This window comes from Lygodium microphyllum, chromosome 12 (assembly GCF_053477565.2).
Source record: "Lygodium microphyllum isolate KBCC chromosome 12, Lygodium_microphyllum_v1.1.10, whole genome shotgun sequence".
NCBI classification, from domain to species: Eukaryota; Viridiplantae; Streptophyta; class Polypodiopsida; order Schizaeales; family Lygodiaceae; genus Lygodium; species Lygodium microphyllum.
Genome location: NC_141146.1, coordinates 37890500 through 37908145, shown reverse-complemented (window position 1 = coordinate 37908145; position 17646 = coordinate 37890500). Strand labels below are relative to the sequence as shown.

The 17646-nt window shown below is 41.8% G+C and overlaps 1 protein-coding gene across 1 annotated transcript; it reads left to right on the top strand.

The window, feature by feature from the left end:
- Window positions 1-1765: 1765 nt before the first annotated feature.
- On the top strand, window positions 1766-2903 carry LOC148027657 (uncharacterized). Its single transcript, XM_087688929.1, has one exon. The coding sequence runs from the start codon at window positions 1791-1793 to the stop codon at window positions 2514-2516; it is 726 nt and encodes a 241-aa protein (XP_087545055.1). The 5' UTR covers window positions 1766-1790; the 3' UTR covers window positions 2517-2903.
- Window positions 2904-17646: the final 14743 nt, after the last annotated feature.

Below are 17646 nucleotides of genomic sequence, written 5' to 3'. Positions count from 1 at the left end.
TTCATTAGCTCCGAAAGGGGGGTTAAATACCACGACACCTGGCCAAAACTCAGCTAGATCACTCCTTCATCTCCCACTTCAGAGTGCTGTTCACTGCTTGAAAACAGTGATCGCACGCCGCGCGATTTCGTCAATCTCTCTTTTTACATAAAATCCTCTCAAATTGGCTAAAAGCTACATGCTTTCTTTTACATGTCATCCTGATCTAGAAGTTGTCTATAGTTTTTATGGATTTTTTACAAGAGAATATCTAGAATATCAAAAATTGACTAAAAACTTGTCCAAAAAAATTTAATATTTTGAACCATAGACACTAACACTAATGCCTAAAGTGGCATTAGCTCTTTAAATCTAAAAGGAAGCCACACTCTAGATTTTTTTTACATGGTGTGCACGTAGCGGCACGACAGCACGCGATGCATCTTCCATCAACGTAGCATTGAGCGCGCAGAGGAGGAAAGGCAGAACTTGGAAACACCCATGGCCTCGGCTCCCTAGGCTGCACTAGCCCTAGCACAGTCATGTAGCTTGCAAGCCCGCGAGGAGGAAAGGTGGAACTTGGAAATGCCCATGGCCCTAGCCCCCCAAGCTCTAGCCCGGGTGGATAATCTCCAAGGTCATGCCCCGTTTCAACCTGAGAGGGCATTGCTCGATTCACCAGCCAAAGTTCGAGTGGTGAAATGGCCAACCAAGGAAGTTGTGTCTCACTCCTAGGTCACTTGGGGTCAGTGGAGCTTTGGACACCCCTTGCCTAGTTTGAAATGGAGTTGTAGACTACTGTGAGCCCAACGTTTAAGGCGTTGGAAGATTCTATTCTAGATAATTGATGGAAATTATGGTGCCATGTGATTTGGACCATGGACTTCTGTTGGACAGAAGGGCTACATAATTTCTATTGTATGGGCATGAGACAAATATTAACTCAAAGATAAGTTAAGGAACTTATTTGTCAAAATGTTCGATTGCTATTCCACAAGCGAGCTATGACAAGCTTCAACTTGAGAATCCTCAAACCTTTTGAGAGAGAGAGAGAGAGAGAGAGAGAGAGAGAGAGAGAGAGAGAGGTACAAAAACCAGTGAATGAAGAATGAAGAGCTAATTATTAGTAGCTTATAGGTAAGTCCATTAACTTTACAAATCAGTGATCACACATGTACAAATGTATAACCCAAGGTGGCAAGGAGTCAGGATCACTGCTAGGTTGTTGTAGTTATATGTATTTTTATATTGAAAGTTGTAATTTGAGTTAGCATTTCTACTTCGAAGGTTGAGTTTTTTTTTCAATTTTCTTTAGACATGATACTAGAATTTTACACTTCCAATATGGAAGGCCATGTGCTTGAAAAGCACTTCTCTTAAATGTCACATAAAGAATTAGTCTTTTAAAGAAGGGCCAAGACCCGTTTGAAAGGTGTTGCAACCTTCAGCGTTGAAGGCTGGTTTTACGGTTTGCCGGGACACAGTCGGGAAAACCGAAGAATCTAAAAACAAAGGTTATTAATCTGCCGTCGGCAGGCCCACACGGGCTAGTTACAACAGCTTAACGAGGAGATATGCCAGCTGGACTCGGAAAGTAACGTTCAACGCCGCCCCGCTGTCCTCCTCTCTCGAATACGACAACAGGCGTAGCGTCCATCCGAGCCACTCTCAAGTTGTCCTCCTCTCTCTATTAACGACAACAAGCGTAGCATCTATCCGAGCCGCTCATGCCGTCGTGCCAACTGTCTCCCCCCCCCCCCAACGTATAGAAAAACGAGCTATTTCCCTTACCAGGTACTGAGGCCATCGCGATGGTGAGAATTAAGGAAGGACTAGCAGGGCCTGTGCTTCTTCTTCTCCTTCTAGCGACAGGCCAGGTCACCGCCATGGCCGTCACTTTCCAGGTCACAGACCTCGCTACATCTACGCCCGGTGGCCGGCGTTTCGACGCCGCTGTCGGCCTCTCTCAGGCTGCCTCGATGCTCCAATCCGCGCACGCATTCATCGACGACTCCCTGTACTCCAATCAGAGCACGCCACGGAAGCCCGTCGCCACTGTCAACTTCACCGTCGACATTGACGTCAGCGGTGGCAGCTTCGTCGCCTATACGGTCCAAGACAACACTACCGCCAACATCCACCTCAGCGACGCCTACGTGGCCAACTATGCTGGCACCAGCGCTGACGTGGCGCGCGAGGTGGAGGGCATCCTCTACCACGAATCCACGCATGTGTGGCAGTGGGATGGGCAGGGCACAGCACCCAGCGGCCTGATCGAAGGCATCGCCGACTACATCCGCTTGACTGCCAGCCTGGCGCCGTCCCATTGGGTGGGACCCGGCGCAGGTGAGACGTGGGATCAGGGGTACGACGTCACTGCCTACTTCCTCCAGTACTGCGAGGGCCTGCAGCCTGGCTTCGTCCAAGCTGTCAATGCCAAGCTGGCAGTGTCCGCCTGGAGCTTGGATTACTTCCCTCAACTTCTTCACAAGACCGTCCATCAGCTTTGGGCCGATTACAAGTCCAAATATGCCTAGTCATCCAAACCTCAAACCACCTCACATCACACATGCCTTCAAATTTGCTGGGAGGCTAGAATTTCACTTGATTTCGATGGGCTTCTCATTTGTCGATTTCTGTACCTCGATGATCTTCATCCTCTCCTAGGCTGTTTCGTTGATAGCATGCTCTTTTCAGAGTTCAACATAGCAAGAAGTCTATAAATGATGCTCTCATGTTTCAATCTTGTTGACATGTGGAGCGAGGGCAATAATATAGCAATAAGAGATCACATATGGAGCGAGGGTCACTGATGTGAATCATGTGGACTCAATGTGATTGAGATTTCCCCTAGTAAGAAGGGTAATAATTAGGATCCCAAGTACGTATTGCAACCGGATACACAATATCCTTTTTAAAGTAAAAATAAATTGCAAGTTATTAAGCGCTCATTGAGAGAGAGAGAGAGAGAGAGAGAGGTATTTCATGGAGGAGAAGAGAGACCAAGAGTTAGAGGGCCGATATGTGCCCATGGTCTAGCTACTAGTTTATATCTCATGGCATGCTCATCACATGTGCTCATGAATGGAGTGTGCATTCCTCAAACAACTTCTTTGTCCACTTAGGTTATACCTCATCATCACTTTTTCTACATTGTTAATTATTCTTTCCCTCTCTTGTTTCATAATCAATAGGAATTTGACAATCTAAAAATCCCACAATAAGTGTTTGAGACTCTCCTCAAAGAGAAGGGTATTGGAGGGAGGGAGGGAGGGAGGGAGGGAGAGAGAGAGAGAGAGAAAGCGAGAGAGAGAGAGAGAGAGAGAGAGAGAGAGAGAGAGAATGTGTCTGTGAGAGACAGAGATTAGAGCAAGAGAGAAAGGTTCTAGGAAGAGCAGAGCGAGAGCAAGAGATAGAGGGTCAATTCATGGTCATGGTTTGGCCACTAGTTTTTACCACATTGCCTACTTGTCTCACCAATGCTTGTGCAATGTGCATTGCATTTAGCTTATTAGTCCACTTAGGTTTATAATTTTCCTCTTGTTTCTTAATTAATAGGGATTTGATCATCTAAAAACCCCACAATAACTATTTGAGGCTCTACATCTACTCGTGGCAAAGAGGATAGAGTGATCACACTTGAATCTAGTTAGATAGCCTATCCTTCAAAGGGATCTTGCACATTTGAACCACATGAAGAGAAAGAAATTCGAGTGAAAGAGAGGGTGACCCCCTAGATAAATTTGATACTCTTCATTCATGTGAGTGTGGATTTGTAAAGAAATGGTATGGCTACAATGGCATTGATGGGTGAAGGGATAAGAGTAAGAAGCCCATAATGAGCTATAGACAATTTATTAAAATTCATCCTATTGTTATGCTTACTCAATAGATAAGCTCTCAACCAAGAAGAAAGAAACTATAACAACGTCCTACAAACAACCATGATAGGCACGGTTCTTGAAGGACAATAAGGAAGGAGATAAAGAGGAGGAGAGATGCTTGCAAAAGGATAGGCCAATAGAGAAGAAATGTGACTCACAAAGATAAGCAACATTGTAGACATTTGATACAATTGGGTTTCAACCTAGCCTCTAGTCCCCCTCTCTCTCTCTCTCTCTCTCTCTCTCTCTCTCTTTCTCTCTCTCTCTCTCATGCTCCAACATAATTGAAGTTTCTCCTTTCAATTCTCTCTCTCTTCCTCTCACTTTGTTCCACTCTTCTTCCTCTCATGGGTGTTCCATGTTTCAGTCTCCACAGTAACCCATCCTCTTGTACTTTAATCTCACTTTTATGACCAATCTAAATAAAGTAGTTCTTTGGACTCCTTGTTGGAATTTGACTCAGAATTCAGTTGCCCTAAAGTGAGTGGGGTGATCAAGGCAACCATCTTATATAATTATTCCCAGAGTCACCCATCAAGTCGGAGGGGCCGTTTTGTTGGATGACAAAAATAATTCAAGGTGTGTGATTAAAATATATATATATATATCTAGTTCATTCCACTAATTTAGTTGTCAAAAATGTGTGCTAGCAAGTTGGACCTTATCCAATCACATCACGACAATAGCTTTCACTGTACTAGCATCGTGTTAGGAACCCTCTTCCTTGAAGGTGCTAGTAAGGTAAGTGTGGGGTGATATTTTCCCCACTCACCTTAAATCTGTAGGTGACGAAGGGATAGTGGGGAAAGGGTCACCACTCCCCTCACTATCCCTTAGTATGATCCAGCTCTCAATTCTTACTTGCCTATTCTAAGCACTCTTTCCACTGCAAGAATGTGGTGATGTTAAATATTTTTGGTGGAGATGACATGCTTACTTTTTCCCAACCATGAGTATGCTAAATTCACCAAGGCAAAAGCCAATATCCTCCACATATGCAAATGCTCAAGTGTACCTTGAATATCATGGACAATAGTACCCATTAGATTCAATGCTAATAGCCACTTCAAATATAATGATACAAATTCATCATACAAACTAGCCCCTCATCGACCTCATGACCAACCAGAGCCATATATTTAGTAAATGCCCCGGCACTCATGATATACCTAAAGAATTGGTGGCCAACTATGCCTCCAATCCATCTGAAGATCAACTGTTTTGACTCTTTAAATCATCTATCTAGAACACTCTTGTAAGCCTAATTTATAAAGGCATCTCGAGGGGGAGGGGGGGACATCTTACATGCCTTGTAATCCAATGCCACCCTCGCATTGAGGGGGGGTGTTAGAAGATAGGCATAGGAACCCACTGTTTTGTTACATTTCATTTTCTCAAGATACTTCTTCCAACAGTTGTTTACAAGATGTCCTTTTTTCTTACAAAAAGAACATCTAGTGAGAACTGTATGTACCAATACTTGATCACAGGAAGTTGAAGATGCCTGACTGTTGATGCTTTCTTTGTGGTTCCTTTTTTCTTCATCCAAACAGGATTGGATGGTACTTGCCAATGTAGGGCCTGGAATGTTGGTAAGAGTGGTCACAAGAGTAGGAAACACCTTTTTTACAGCTTTTAGGAGAAGAGCAATAGCATCTTCTTCATGTATTGGAGCTTGTACAGAGGCAAGTTGTGCCATAAGTCCCTTCATGTGAGAGATGAATTTTTCCAAATCTTCCCTTGATCTATATTCCAAGCTAAAGAATTCAATTTTAAGGAAGATTTAGTATTTTTACCAGTGGCTCTATAGAGCTTTTCAAGCTCATCCCATTTTTCTTTAGTAGTGTTTAGTTGATCAACATGATGAATCAGGGACTCATCCAAGTGTAACATTATGATGGCTTGGGCACGTTGGCCATCCTCTACATCAACCAAATTTGCAAAGTTTACGACTCTAGTGCCTTGAATGAGAGGCCAATACCCTCTCTCCATCATTTTGTACTTTATAAGTACCTGCCATGGGTGGAAATCTTTGCCATCAAACTTTCGAATTTGAGGATGGACATCAGCATATGTTGTGGCCATTGGGAAGGTCTTACCATTTGTTAAGACAAGGGTAGTGTCTATTCCCTTACAAACTTGCCACTGAATGCGAAAGCAAATCAAACAATTGAAATCAAAGTTGTAATAAGGAGAAAGGCTGAAAATCATATAAATGTAATATTTCAAAGTATGATTGTGGTGGTCCTTTCTTATGTGCAATCTTCTTCTGAGGTTTAATAGTCTTTTTAGGTTTTAATGAGGTAAACCTTGACTGGACTTCAGGCTCCTCCTTGTGGTATGGCTTAGTGGATGAAGCTTGTGTTGGACAAGGTCGATCTATGATCTCAATGCTTGTTGCTAATGATTTCGAGGAGAGTACAATGACACTCATCCTTTTGATTGCATTGACTAGTGTACTTGAACCAAAGTCACTCAAGATATGCAATACAATTCTAGTGTATGATGGTCTATGTGTTTATAATTGTACACATAACCTTACAACAATATAAGAAGAGGAAGTTGACAAAGTAACACTCACTAGATTTAGTAAATACCTAGCAAGAAAACGATTAGATTATTAATGATTAGTGTTTAGAAACACTAATGTCAAGCTTAGTAAAATGCTTGAATGAAAGCAGGTTGGAAGTCAGCTTCCCAATGCACTTAGTGATGTCCATCAAGCATGTCGAAGAGCTTTTAGATTTCAAATAACTTCAGAGAAGATGCTTTAGTGATTAGAATCACTGTTAATAAAGCTCAGGGTGAAAAAGGTAAAAAATGCCAAGTTTAGAGCTTACTGGGTATGGATACCATAGGGTACACACTTAGGGTTTGTCATAGATCTCTCTCTGTAGAGCAAATTTCCAGGAACCCTTGTATATGAGGATAGCCCACTAGGGGGACTATCAAAGCCCCAAAGTGGTTGCTGGGATTGCGTCCCCTGCTACATGCACACTGGTACGGATGTCACGCTGATAGAAAACTATGCATGTTCTAGGAAAACGAATGCCGAGCTTAGTCGTGGACAATGTTGGGGGCAGACTTGAGGAGCAGCTGCACCCTAATGTGGAGAAGGGATCTCCAAAAGAAAGCAGGAGCAGGTATGGCCTCCTTTGTCCTCCCCAAGTCCTCCAAGGTTTGCAAGTACAAGCTAGCTGTGGAGGTGAAGGAGATAAGTTGAAGATGATGGACAATCTTAGTGAGGGTATAGGAAGCTGAAGAGAGTAGAGGAGGCTCTGATACCATGTGGAAAAATCAGAGTTGCAGCATTGGAATGTGTGCACAAGAGGGAGAAAGAGGCTCAAAGTACAAGAACAAATTCTTGTTTATTAAGTTTCTCAAGGTACAACTTGGGTACACTCTATCTCAAGTTTGATAGCAACCCATAGGCTATTTATATAGCCTCTGTCAAGCTAGGGTTAGGGTTTCCCCTTCCCCTAAGGCTATTCACACCCATCTGCCCTCATACACCCTTGCTTACAGTGCGTTCCTATGCCTATCTTCTAACAAGAGAGAGGAAATAGACATGAAACATAATAAAGAAAGAGAGAGAGAGAGAGAGGAAGTGAGAGAGGAGAAGGAATGGATAAAAAAACAAAGAGAGGGTAAGATCTTGTTCTTTAATTTCTTCATTTATTGTTAGTAGTAGTAGTAGTAGTAGTAGTAGCAGTAGCAGTAGTAGTAGCAGTAGCAGCAGCAATAGCAGCAGTAGCAGCAGCAATAGCAGCAGCAGCAACAGCAATAGCAGCAGCAGCAACAGCAGCGGCAGTAGTAGTAGAAGAGAGAGAGAGAGAAAGAGAAAGATGTTTTGTTAAAGGTGCACCTTGGGTGTGTTCGACGCTTGGGGAAGGTGAGTAGTAGTAGTAGTGGTTGTGGTGGTGGTGGTGGCGGTGGTGGTGGTGGTGAGAGAGAGAGAGAGAGAGAGAGGTTTTGTTAAAGGTGCACCTTTGGTGCGTTTGACGCTTCGGGTAGGTGAGTACTAGTAGTAGTAGTATGTGTTCGACCTCTTAGGGGGAGTTAGACCCATTAGTGAGGGTTGTCCATATTGCAGATTTGACTTGTGAAGCTCGTGGGAGCTCATTTACCAGTCGCGCTGGTCCCTGTTTTGATAGGACAGCCATAGCCAAACTTCACCAAGCTTAAAAATCTCATCATTTTCTCTCTTCTGCCACTAGGACAACCCACTACCACTCAGACCTAAAGGTCCCAACATCAAATCAAGAAGGGGAATATCTGGATCTAAAAGAACTTGAAGGATTTTTGCAGGTTTGAAAGAATCGGGGAAGAAACATAGTGTCTATTGTCATTTTTAGTGATCTAAACACTTGTGTCTATTGACACATCTCAACCAACTCTTCTCTTGCTTAAATTTGATAAGTCTGAATCTGATTTGCTGCTGGTCTCTCAAGTCGAACATGGGCAAAGATTCTCCAATAGCTTGTTTCAAAGGAGTCGGGTTTCATACCTGGCAGACCCACATCAAACTGATCCTGATGAAGAAGGGCCTTTGGGCCATTACCACTGGAAAAGAAAAGAAGCCTCGTGATGCGAATCTTTCTATCACTTGGCAAAAGAATGATGATAAGACTCAGGCCATTATCAAACTGGAGCTAGACAATAGCTATATCCACCATGTGGATAACTGTGAAACTTCACAGGATACATGGAAGAGACTTGACACTTTGTTTGGTGCACATCACTTGCCACACATCTAAATTACATGGAAGGACTTCTAACCCAACTTGCAGGAATAAACATTAAAATGGAAGAAGATGTTTGCATTGGTGTTCTACTTAAGAGTTTGCCTCCTGAATATAAGAATGTATCAACAACTCTAATTAATATGCCAAACCCTGAACTTGTTGATATCCACGCATCACTGTTAGAGGAGGAAAAGAAGCTAAAAAATAAGGAAGAACCAAGTACCTCTAGAGATGAGCATGCATTATATGTTGGCAATAGGTACAAAGGCAAGAAGGATTAGCTCTTCTGTGATTTCTACAGAAGGACCGGACACACCGAGAAGTTTTGCCACGCCAGAAAGAGGTCCCAAAAGGCCTATCTAGTTGCAGTCAAAGAAGAAGAAGAAAACGGAGAAAAGGAAGAAGAAGAAGAAGACCACCAGGAGAAGGACAAACTTCATTAGTCCTTCTATTCAGATAGACTTTTTTAGCTGTGTATTTCCTAGCTTTAATGCCTCAGACATAAACTTGTAAACTCCTCAGTTATCCTTGTACTACAGCCTCTGTACACTTTGTGAGGCCCCTGCTACAACCTCTGGATTTCCATCATGTTTGTGGTACCCACACTTAGCCTTTTCTGTGATAGCCTCTGGTGTTTTGCCATGTTTATGGTGTGCCCACACTTTGCAAGTGTTGCTTTCACTAAAGCCTCTACACACTTTGTACTTTTGGTTGTGATTGAGGAGGGGTGTTGAGATATTTGCAATCACACCTACTTCAGTCCCTTTGCAAGGAGCAGTGAGGGCTCAGGACCAGAATCCCATATGCACAGTAGGAGAAAATACCACCACTCAAATCCTATAAAGCATTGTACTTGCACTCTTTTTCTAATGCAATGATAATACTCTTTTCTTTCCAATAAAGTGTCATGTCACTGTCAATACACAAGATTGTGTTTATGAGTCCAAGTCTCAATCTTGGAACCTAATTCACTTGTGTAACAATTTGTCCTAGTTAGGGTCAATGTCTTCATGAGTTTCTTTTTCCTATTTCAACCTCCATAGCTTCCACATCTGCCATGCTCTAGATCGCGCGTATTTCACAATATGGGACCATAGGATACTTCATACTTGGAGCATCCACCTACTCAGTTCATTGATGAATCACTTATAATAGCACATGAGATATGCGTTTTAAGTAAGATCATTTTTTAAATATTTATATTACCATGCTTTGCTTGATTTATATTGATTATGCTAACATCAATTTTTGTCTGTATAGGTGACCTCTGTGGATATTTGGATCCACACGATGAGTCAAGGAATAAGTGATGAGGAGCTACAAGAGATCTTCACACATATGTCTCCAAATAAGATGGCTCGATTCAGAGATATGGCGGACTAGGAGCTATCTCGAACACCATTAGGCCGTTCTGTTAGTTCGATGTGCTCTGATGCTTCAGTTTCCAATAGTCGAGGTTGACACTCTAGACTTGGGCCGGATGGAGGGAGTGGTTCTAGTGGATGTTGCAGAGACGTGGATGTAGTGAGCCCGCGGTCGGCTCAGGATACAGGTGCTACTCCTTACTCTCGTACAGGTTTGAGAGAGCATGGCTCGGGTGGTTGTTGAGGAGGTACCGACTCAGCGTCACCATCTCATCGTTTTGTTGGAGTTGCATCACCTATGGGATTTGTCATACTTGTGGGGATGCCTACTCCAATCACTCTAGCTTTTGCTCAACCGTTCACCACAGGTGGCATCCCTATGGGTGCTACTCCGAGAGATACTACTCCTGTAGGTACACCAAATGTACAAGGGTCTCTTGAATATACCCAAGAGCGTGGTCACAGGTGGGAGAGGACACATATTAGGCATACCCAAGAGGGGTATGGATACCTTGTAGATGATAGGACAGGAGCTGTCATCATGAATGATGAGGGGAGGAGGGTGATGGCTCATGAGAGAGTTGTACCAATAAGTTTTTTTGCACAATGTCTTGGATCATTGGAAGAACATACCGGAGAGGAGCAAGGACTACATGGAAGCATCCTTGCATGAGGAGTTTCTGGCACCCACCGTAGCAGATACATTTTCCGCTGGCTAGATGATGGAGTGCATGCGTGCGTATGTGTCACACAGACGATCGGAAGCACACAAGGCACTTAAGAGTGGGGCCTCAAAGCCTAAGTGGCTAGATGTAGATGACTTGTGCCAACTCAAGGAGGAGGCTACAGATTCTCTAGGACATTAGAGATAGTAGCGCAAGGTGCCGAGGGCACAACTGGAGGTAGGAGTGGTCCATCATCTTGGGAGTGGTGGCCACAGGACTTATCTGGAGGACTTTGTAAGTTTTTTCTTTGTTATGCTTGCTTATTTTTTTGTAATATCCCTTGTACTGACAATCGTGTTTCTAATAGTTGTATTTTGTTTTCTTTGCAGCACTCCATTACTAACCACGATCCCACCAACCTAGAGACTCGATATGCAAAGAGACACGGTCTCACTGCATTGATCAACTGATTGTATGGACGCCGCCCAATAAGTCACTCATCTTTCTTTTCCATAGTTACTAATTTGAATTAAAATGCATTATTATATGGTGGACTGATGCGTAGTTGTTTCTTTTTTTGGAGATTCCGTTCGATGCTCCTTTGCGGTGAGACGAGCTTTCGGATGTCGAGGATCTATAGCTCACCCTTGGATCCATGGAGTGCACATCCTCTTCTTTTTTGGTCATGTGATTTATGTAGGCATTTTCTATGCACTATGTTATTATCATCTTTTGTATATTGCCACCATTCTATTGTCGCTTTCATAACGTGATCTTGTATTTACTTTATGTATCAGTATTATGGATTCAAGTACACTTTAATTTTTTTTTTCCTGTAACCGTCGCTACTAGCGTCGCAAATTTACTGCAAGCCTCGCAGTTAGCGTTGCAAATCATCGCTATAGGCATCACTATAGTGATGATTATAGCAACGGTTCTATGGCACCACTAATATCGATGTTTTTTGTGACGACGAGGGAAAATTTTTTTATGAACATTTTCATTGCTTTGAACGTTGGTATGAGGCCTGTATGTTGTAGTGTGATTTAAGTGGTAAAAGACCCTGAGATGTATAAAAGAGGCATTTTTAGCGCAAAATGAAATGATTACAGATCAAGGAGTTGGAGTTTTGTTAGATGCATTTTGACACTAAGAGGAGTTTGTTTGACCCCACATTTAATGGTGGCAAGGTTTGGCATTATGAAGCATCTATTGGATCGCGAAGCCAAAAAGCATGTGACCGAGGCTAAGCTGATAAATATTGATATCAAAAAGTCATTCGCCCAATTGGATCACAATTTGGAGATTGTTTGCCCCCTCAATCAGGTGGGCACCACTTTGCGTAAGTGTGATTGTCAAAGTGAACTAGTTATTTGTTAGGTTAAGTGTAACACTTGATTAAGAAGAGAAAAACATGCACAACTTTACAAAGTATGAAATTTTCATAGTAAACTAGTTATTTGTTGGGTCAAGTGTAAAGCTTGATTAAGAAGAGGAAAACATACAAGAAATGAAAAGCGGGGGGAGGGGGAGTATTTTTCAGTGCCTTTTGCTTTACCCCTAAAAAATGGATTTTTTTGGCTGATGATGAGTCCCTTCACACTCCTAGGCATTGACTGTACAATATTTAGCTCTCCATCATTCCAATTTGTACAAGAAATGATGTAGTTTTTAGCAATATCAAATTTCAGTCTTTCTCTCTCCTTTTTCTCTCTTGTCATGAATGTGGTTCATGTGGGTTGAGAGAATGAGGGGGAATGGGTGCCCGTTGGTGACAGAATACGAGGAATATATTAAAAAGTACCAAGGAAGCATCAATGGCTATAAACGAGCATTAGCAGTGGGGTGGCTTTTCGTTCTTGAAATACAATGGAGTGTAGTGCATATGCAATTTTATGAGTAAGTGAGCTCCTTGGTTTTATGATGCATATTAGTTTTCTATGGTTAAAATATATTAGTTTTCTATGGTTAAAATTAGTTTCTAGTATTTAAAAATAGTTCATTCTATTAGAAATATCAACATGAAAAACAAGTGTTAATCATTTATGCACTTAATTTAAAACACAAAATATGTAAAAGTGTAACTTTATGCTAAATCATCAATTTTATGAGTTTTATCATTGTAAATTGTCTTTTCATGGAGAAAAATTGAGAGTAATAATAAATCTCAATATTATTAAGTTTTTCACATATAGAAAGAAAAAAAGAAAAAAAATTAATTACTAATAATGGTAAAAAATAAAGAAAAATGAGTTTTATTTGAGAAAAAAATTATGAAAAATTAGGGTTGTATTTGTGCAAGTATAATGGAGGTAGGACATGAGGATTTTCCTCATTTAATCCCCAATTGTATATTTTATTGCATATTTATTGCTTACATTATGAAGAAATATACATGGAAACACCTCTTCACCTACCCATCACAAGCAAAGCCCTAAATGTAGGAAGAGAGGGGTTTGATGTGCTGAATATGGTTCAAAATTTGATTTTTTTGTTGCCTTTTTCATATAGGTTTTGATATTACTTAAGTATTAAGAGGTATAGTGATGGCATGAAGTAGTCTGGAATGTTTCCTTGGGGACCAATTTGTTGAGGAATATACTATCTCTTGGAATAAATATCGTGAAGATTAGACTTTGTGCGTATGTGTTATATGTTGAGACAACACATCTTGGGGCCAATCCTTGGGATGTAAAAAAGCTATAATGGAGCCACAACGATAAGCTAGGGAATGCTCCCTTTGTTTATGTTATGAGGTGCTAGCCACTTAAATGTTTGGGTACTCCCTCTTCTTGGAGTTGGAAAGGGCATCACATTGGACTACAATCTAGAGATTGTATCAACAAACACATTCTTTCAATAAACAAGTTCATAGTGTTTATATACTCTTAGCTATGAGGTCGTGGGGTTGTTTGGGTGAGCATAGAAGGCCCAACTAGAGACTTAGAGCTAGTGTCGAGCCCATTCTCGGTCTTGACAGGTGGTGTGTTTTGTCGAGAGCTACCAATAAGTAGCAGTTCCTGAACCTAAATTAAATAGAGACTAGTTAGTAAGTTTATGCCAAAGAGCATCAAGATAGACCCATTATGTTTTTATAAACATGGTCATACCAAGATCCAAAAACAAGAAAGAGCCAAAAGAGCTGGATGGTAGGCTGAAATCTTAGAATATATTCCCCTCAATGTAGCAGTCAAATACACTTGTGAGGGAGATGTCTTAGTGACCTTAGTGCTACAAAAAGTCCATTAGAAGGAGGAGGAAGCTCTAGTGCTCCCCTTTTCCCAATAAGTCAACCCACTTCAGGTAGGGTTGTAGTTACATCATTTCAAACTCCTATAGCAAATTTGGTTTTCGTTATGGCACAACCTATTGCAATTCTTACAAGAACATCAGATTTTCCAGCTTTAGGTTTTCCTCTACCCATCTTTAATGGGTTAGCAGAGAAGGATAGAGAGCTTCACATCAATGAATCCAAAAACTTATGTTTACTTGCGGAATACAAAATGAGGGACATTTAATGATTGTTAGCATGACCCTAAAAGGAAGGAATGCAATGTGGTATCAACGCTTAGAAGTTGGTACCATAACCACAATTAATTTATTTTATAGAGTCTTTTCAAGGGAATTTGATCCTAAGATGTTGAGATATCGAGCTCCACTCGTGATACGCCAGGGTGACCGTTGTATATTTATGTCACCGACTTGTCAGTTGCAGACGCGGTTGGTACACCGCCCATGAATAATAGCTACATGATAGCTATCCTTATCTACTCTAGTTCGTGGCTCAGTTAGTATGCCACCTTAGTTAGTTGAGTTTGGTTTGAGACCCATATATAGGGTTCTTCTATTTCTTTGTACTAGAGTTCTTTTGGCTTACACAACTAAGAAGAGGAAAACTGTTTTCAGCCTCCACCCTTGTGTGTCTTCCCCCATTGTGCAAGCAAGAAAGCTTCAAGCGAGACTCCTTCCTTCTCTCCCACAATCTTGACATGGTATCAGAGCCTTGTTCGTGGTAAGGAGCTCAAGAAAGCAAGCCAAGCTCGCGGTGGTCTGGTAAGAGGAGCAGTGTTGCTTTCATTTCCTGTTTTGGGAGCAGATCTCTGCAGGTAGCACAGCCGGAAATTGCAGGAGTGCATTGTCTCAGGTTGAGACGCCCTTCGCGGTGAAGCAAGAGGGCAGTATATGCTGCGGGAAAAAGGGCTTTAGCCCTTGGCGACCTTGTTTTTTTGATTTGAGGCCATTTCGGGGCCTGTTTTGCAGATGGAAGTTTTCTGCACGCACTCAAGAAAAGGCTCAGTTTTATGCTGTGCGACCACTGTTCTACAGGTCGGTGAAAAGTTACTGTAGAAATTGCATCGTATGCTTGTGCGCAGAGACATTGGGAGTTTCAGAATCATCCTTGGTTCCTGTTTATGCAAAATCGTCACTAGGAAGTGACTGTGTGGTCAAATACCACTTTCGCCAGTTTTGCAGATTTGCCCTTGTGAGGGTGAAGCTGTGTTTTTTGCAGTGACAGAATTTCTTGCAGTATTCTGTAATGGCGTCTGATTCTCTTTCACAGATTGTCACTGAAAAGCTTGACAAGAACAACTTCCAGGCATGGAAGTTTAGAATGACGAATTTCCTTATGGGAAAAGGATATTGGGAATTTGTTGCAGGAAATGAAGAAGAACCAGTTCTTCCTGATGTTCCCAATCAACAACAAATGCAGGCATTTAAAACATGGCATGAGAGAGCCAGGAAAGTTATGTATTGGCTGTCTATCAGTATTTCAGACTCTATGATTGTGCATATTCAGGATGCAAGTACGCCAAAGGAGGCATGGGATACTTTGTCAAAAATGTATAGCACAAATACGCAAGCCAGGAAAATGCAGCTCAAGCAAGAGTTGCATAATGTGCAAAGAGAAAGTATGAGCATCAACGACTACCACATGAAGGTGAAGAAGATTGCAGATGCACTTGCTTCCATTGGGTCGCCAGTGGAAGATGATGATTTAGTTTCCGTGACCTTGAATGGTCTAGGAAAGGATTATGCACAGTTTCGGACATCCATTTCAGTTCGTGAAAGATTTCCTGATTTTGAGGAGTTGATTGCTCTTCTAATTTCTGAGGAACAGAGAAATGGTGGTGCATCTTCTTCAGGAGGAACTTCAAAAGAAGCTGTCTTCTACTCAAATGCTGGAAGAGGTAGAGGCAGAGGTAGAGGAGGCCGATTTGGAGGCCGTGGCAGAAATCAGAATATGCAGCAAACTCAAGAAAACCAGTCCTATGGAGGAGGACGTGGTAACTCTAGAGGCAGGGGGAGCCAAAGAGGTCGTGGTGGATGGCAAAGAGGCCAAAATGCAAACAGTAATGTTGAATGCTACTACTGTGGTAAAATGGGTCATATGGCTAAAGACTGCTATAAAAAGCAGAATGACATCATGAATGGAAAACTGCAACAAGGGAATTATGCATCTTCTAGTAGACAGGGTGATGACAGAAATGAGCATTTGTTCATGGTGCAGCACATGAACAATTCTATGACAAGTGCAGAAGAAAGCAATGATGTATGGTATGTTGACTCAGGTGCATCAAACCACATGACAGGTCATGCAGAATGGATGGAGGATGCAAGGAAAATGGAAAACCAGGATTTGTGGAGACTGGTGATGATACTGGACATCCTATTGTGCAGATTGGAAAAATTCCCTTGTCTATGCAGGGTGGGAAAAAGAAATACCTGTCCGATGTATTTCATGTCCCGAATATCACCAAGAATCTGGTTTCAGTTGGTCAAATGGTTGAACAGGGCTTGCAGGTCAGATTTAATCCTCATGGATGCTTTGTTGAGGATATGAAAAATAAAGGTCGCTTGATAGCAAAAGGAAAGAAGAAGGGCAGAATGTTTACCTTGGATGCAGACATGTCTGAATTGAGTGCAGCAATGTTTGCACATGGGACCGGTGTAGTTGCAGATATTGATATCTGGCATAAACGCATTGGTCATGTTAATGTACAGCGACTTAAATCAATGCAGGCCCAAAATATTGTTGCAGGATTGCCCAAATTCAAGGTTGCAGAAATGCATAAGGTATGTGAAGCCTGTCAGTTTGGAAAACAGGCAAGGAAACCATTTCCTAGACATGTTCAAGAGAGTGAGAAGCCATTGGAATTAATTCACTCTGATGTGTGGACAACTAAAGCTGCATCTCTTGGAGGCTGTCATTATTTTGTCAGTTTTATTGATGACTATAGCAGAAAAGTTTGAGTGTATTTTATGAAAAATAAAAGTGAAGTTTTTGGGCATTTCAAAACTCTTAAAGCTATGGTTGAAAAAGAAACAGGCTTGCAGATAAAATGCCTAAGGTCAGATGGAGGGGGAGAGTACCTCTCAAATGAGTTTGCAAAGTTCTTGCAGGAGCATGGCATAAAGCAGCAATATTCATGCAGTTATACCCCACAACAAAATGGAATTGCAGAAAGGAAAAACAGGCATATTGGAGAGGTATCTCGTGCCATGCTCAATGAAAAAGACTTGCCAGATTTTTATTGGGCTGAAGCAGTTGCTACAGCAGTCTACATAATGAACAGGACTCCCACTGCAGCAATACATGGAATGACTCCAGAGGAGAGGTATACTGGTAGGAAACCAGATATTTCTCATTTGAAAATTTTTGGTTGCATTGCCTATGTACATGTGCCAGATGAGCTGAGATCCAAGTTGGATCCAAAAGCTGAGAAGTGCATCTTTATTGGTTACTCTCTGCAGCAAAAAGGGTATAGATGCTATAACCCTTCTACTCGTAAGTTTACAGTGAGCAGAGATGTTGTTTTTGATGAAATGAGTAGCTGGTATAAACCAGTAAATGTGATTGATGATGAAGATGCACAAAATGGTAATGCTACACAGAATTCACAGCAGCAGTCACAAAATATTAGTGGACCTGGAGCGTCCTCTAGCAGTGGTTCACATTCTTCGCCATGGACAGGCAGATTGAGATCAGGAGAATCTTCTCAAAGCAATG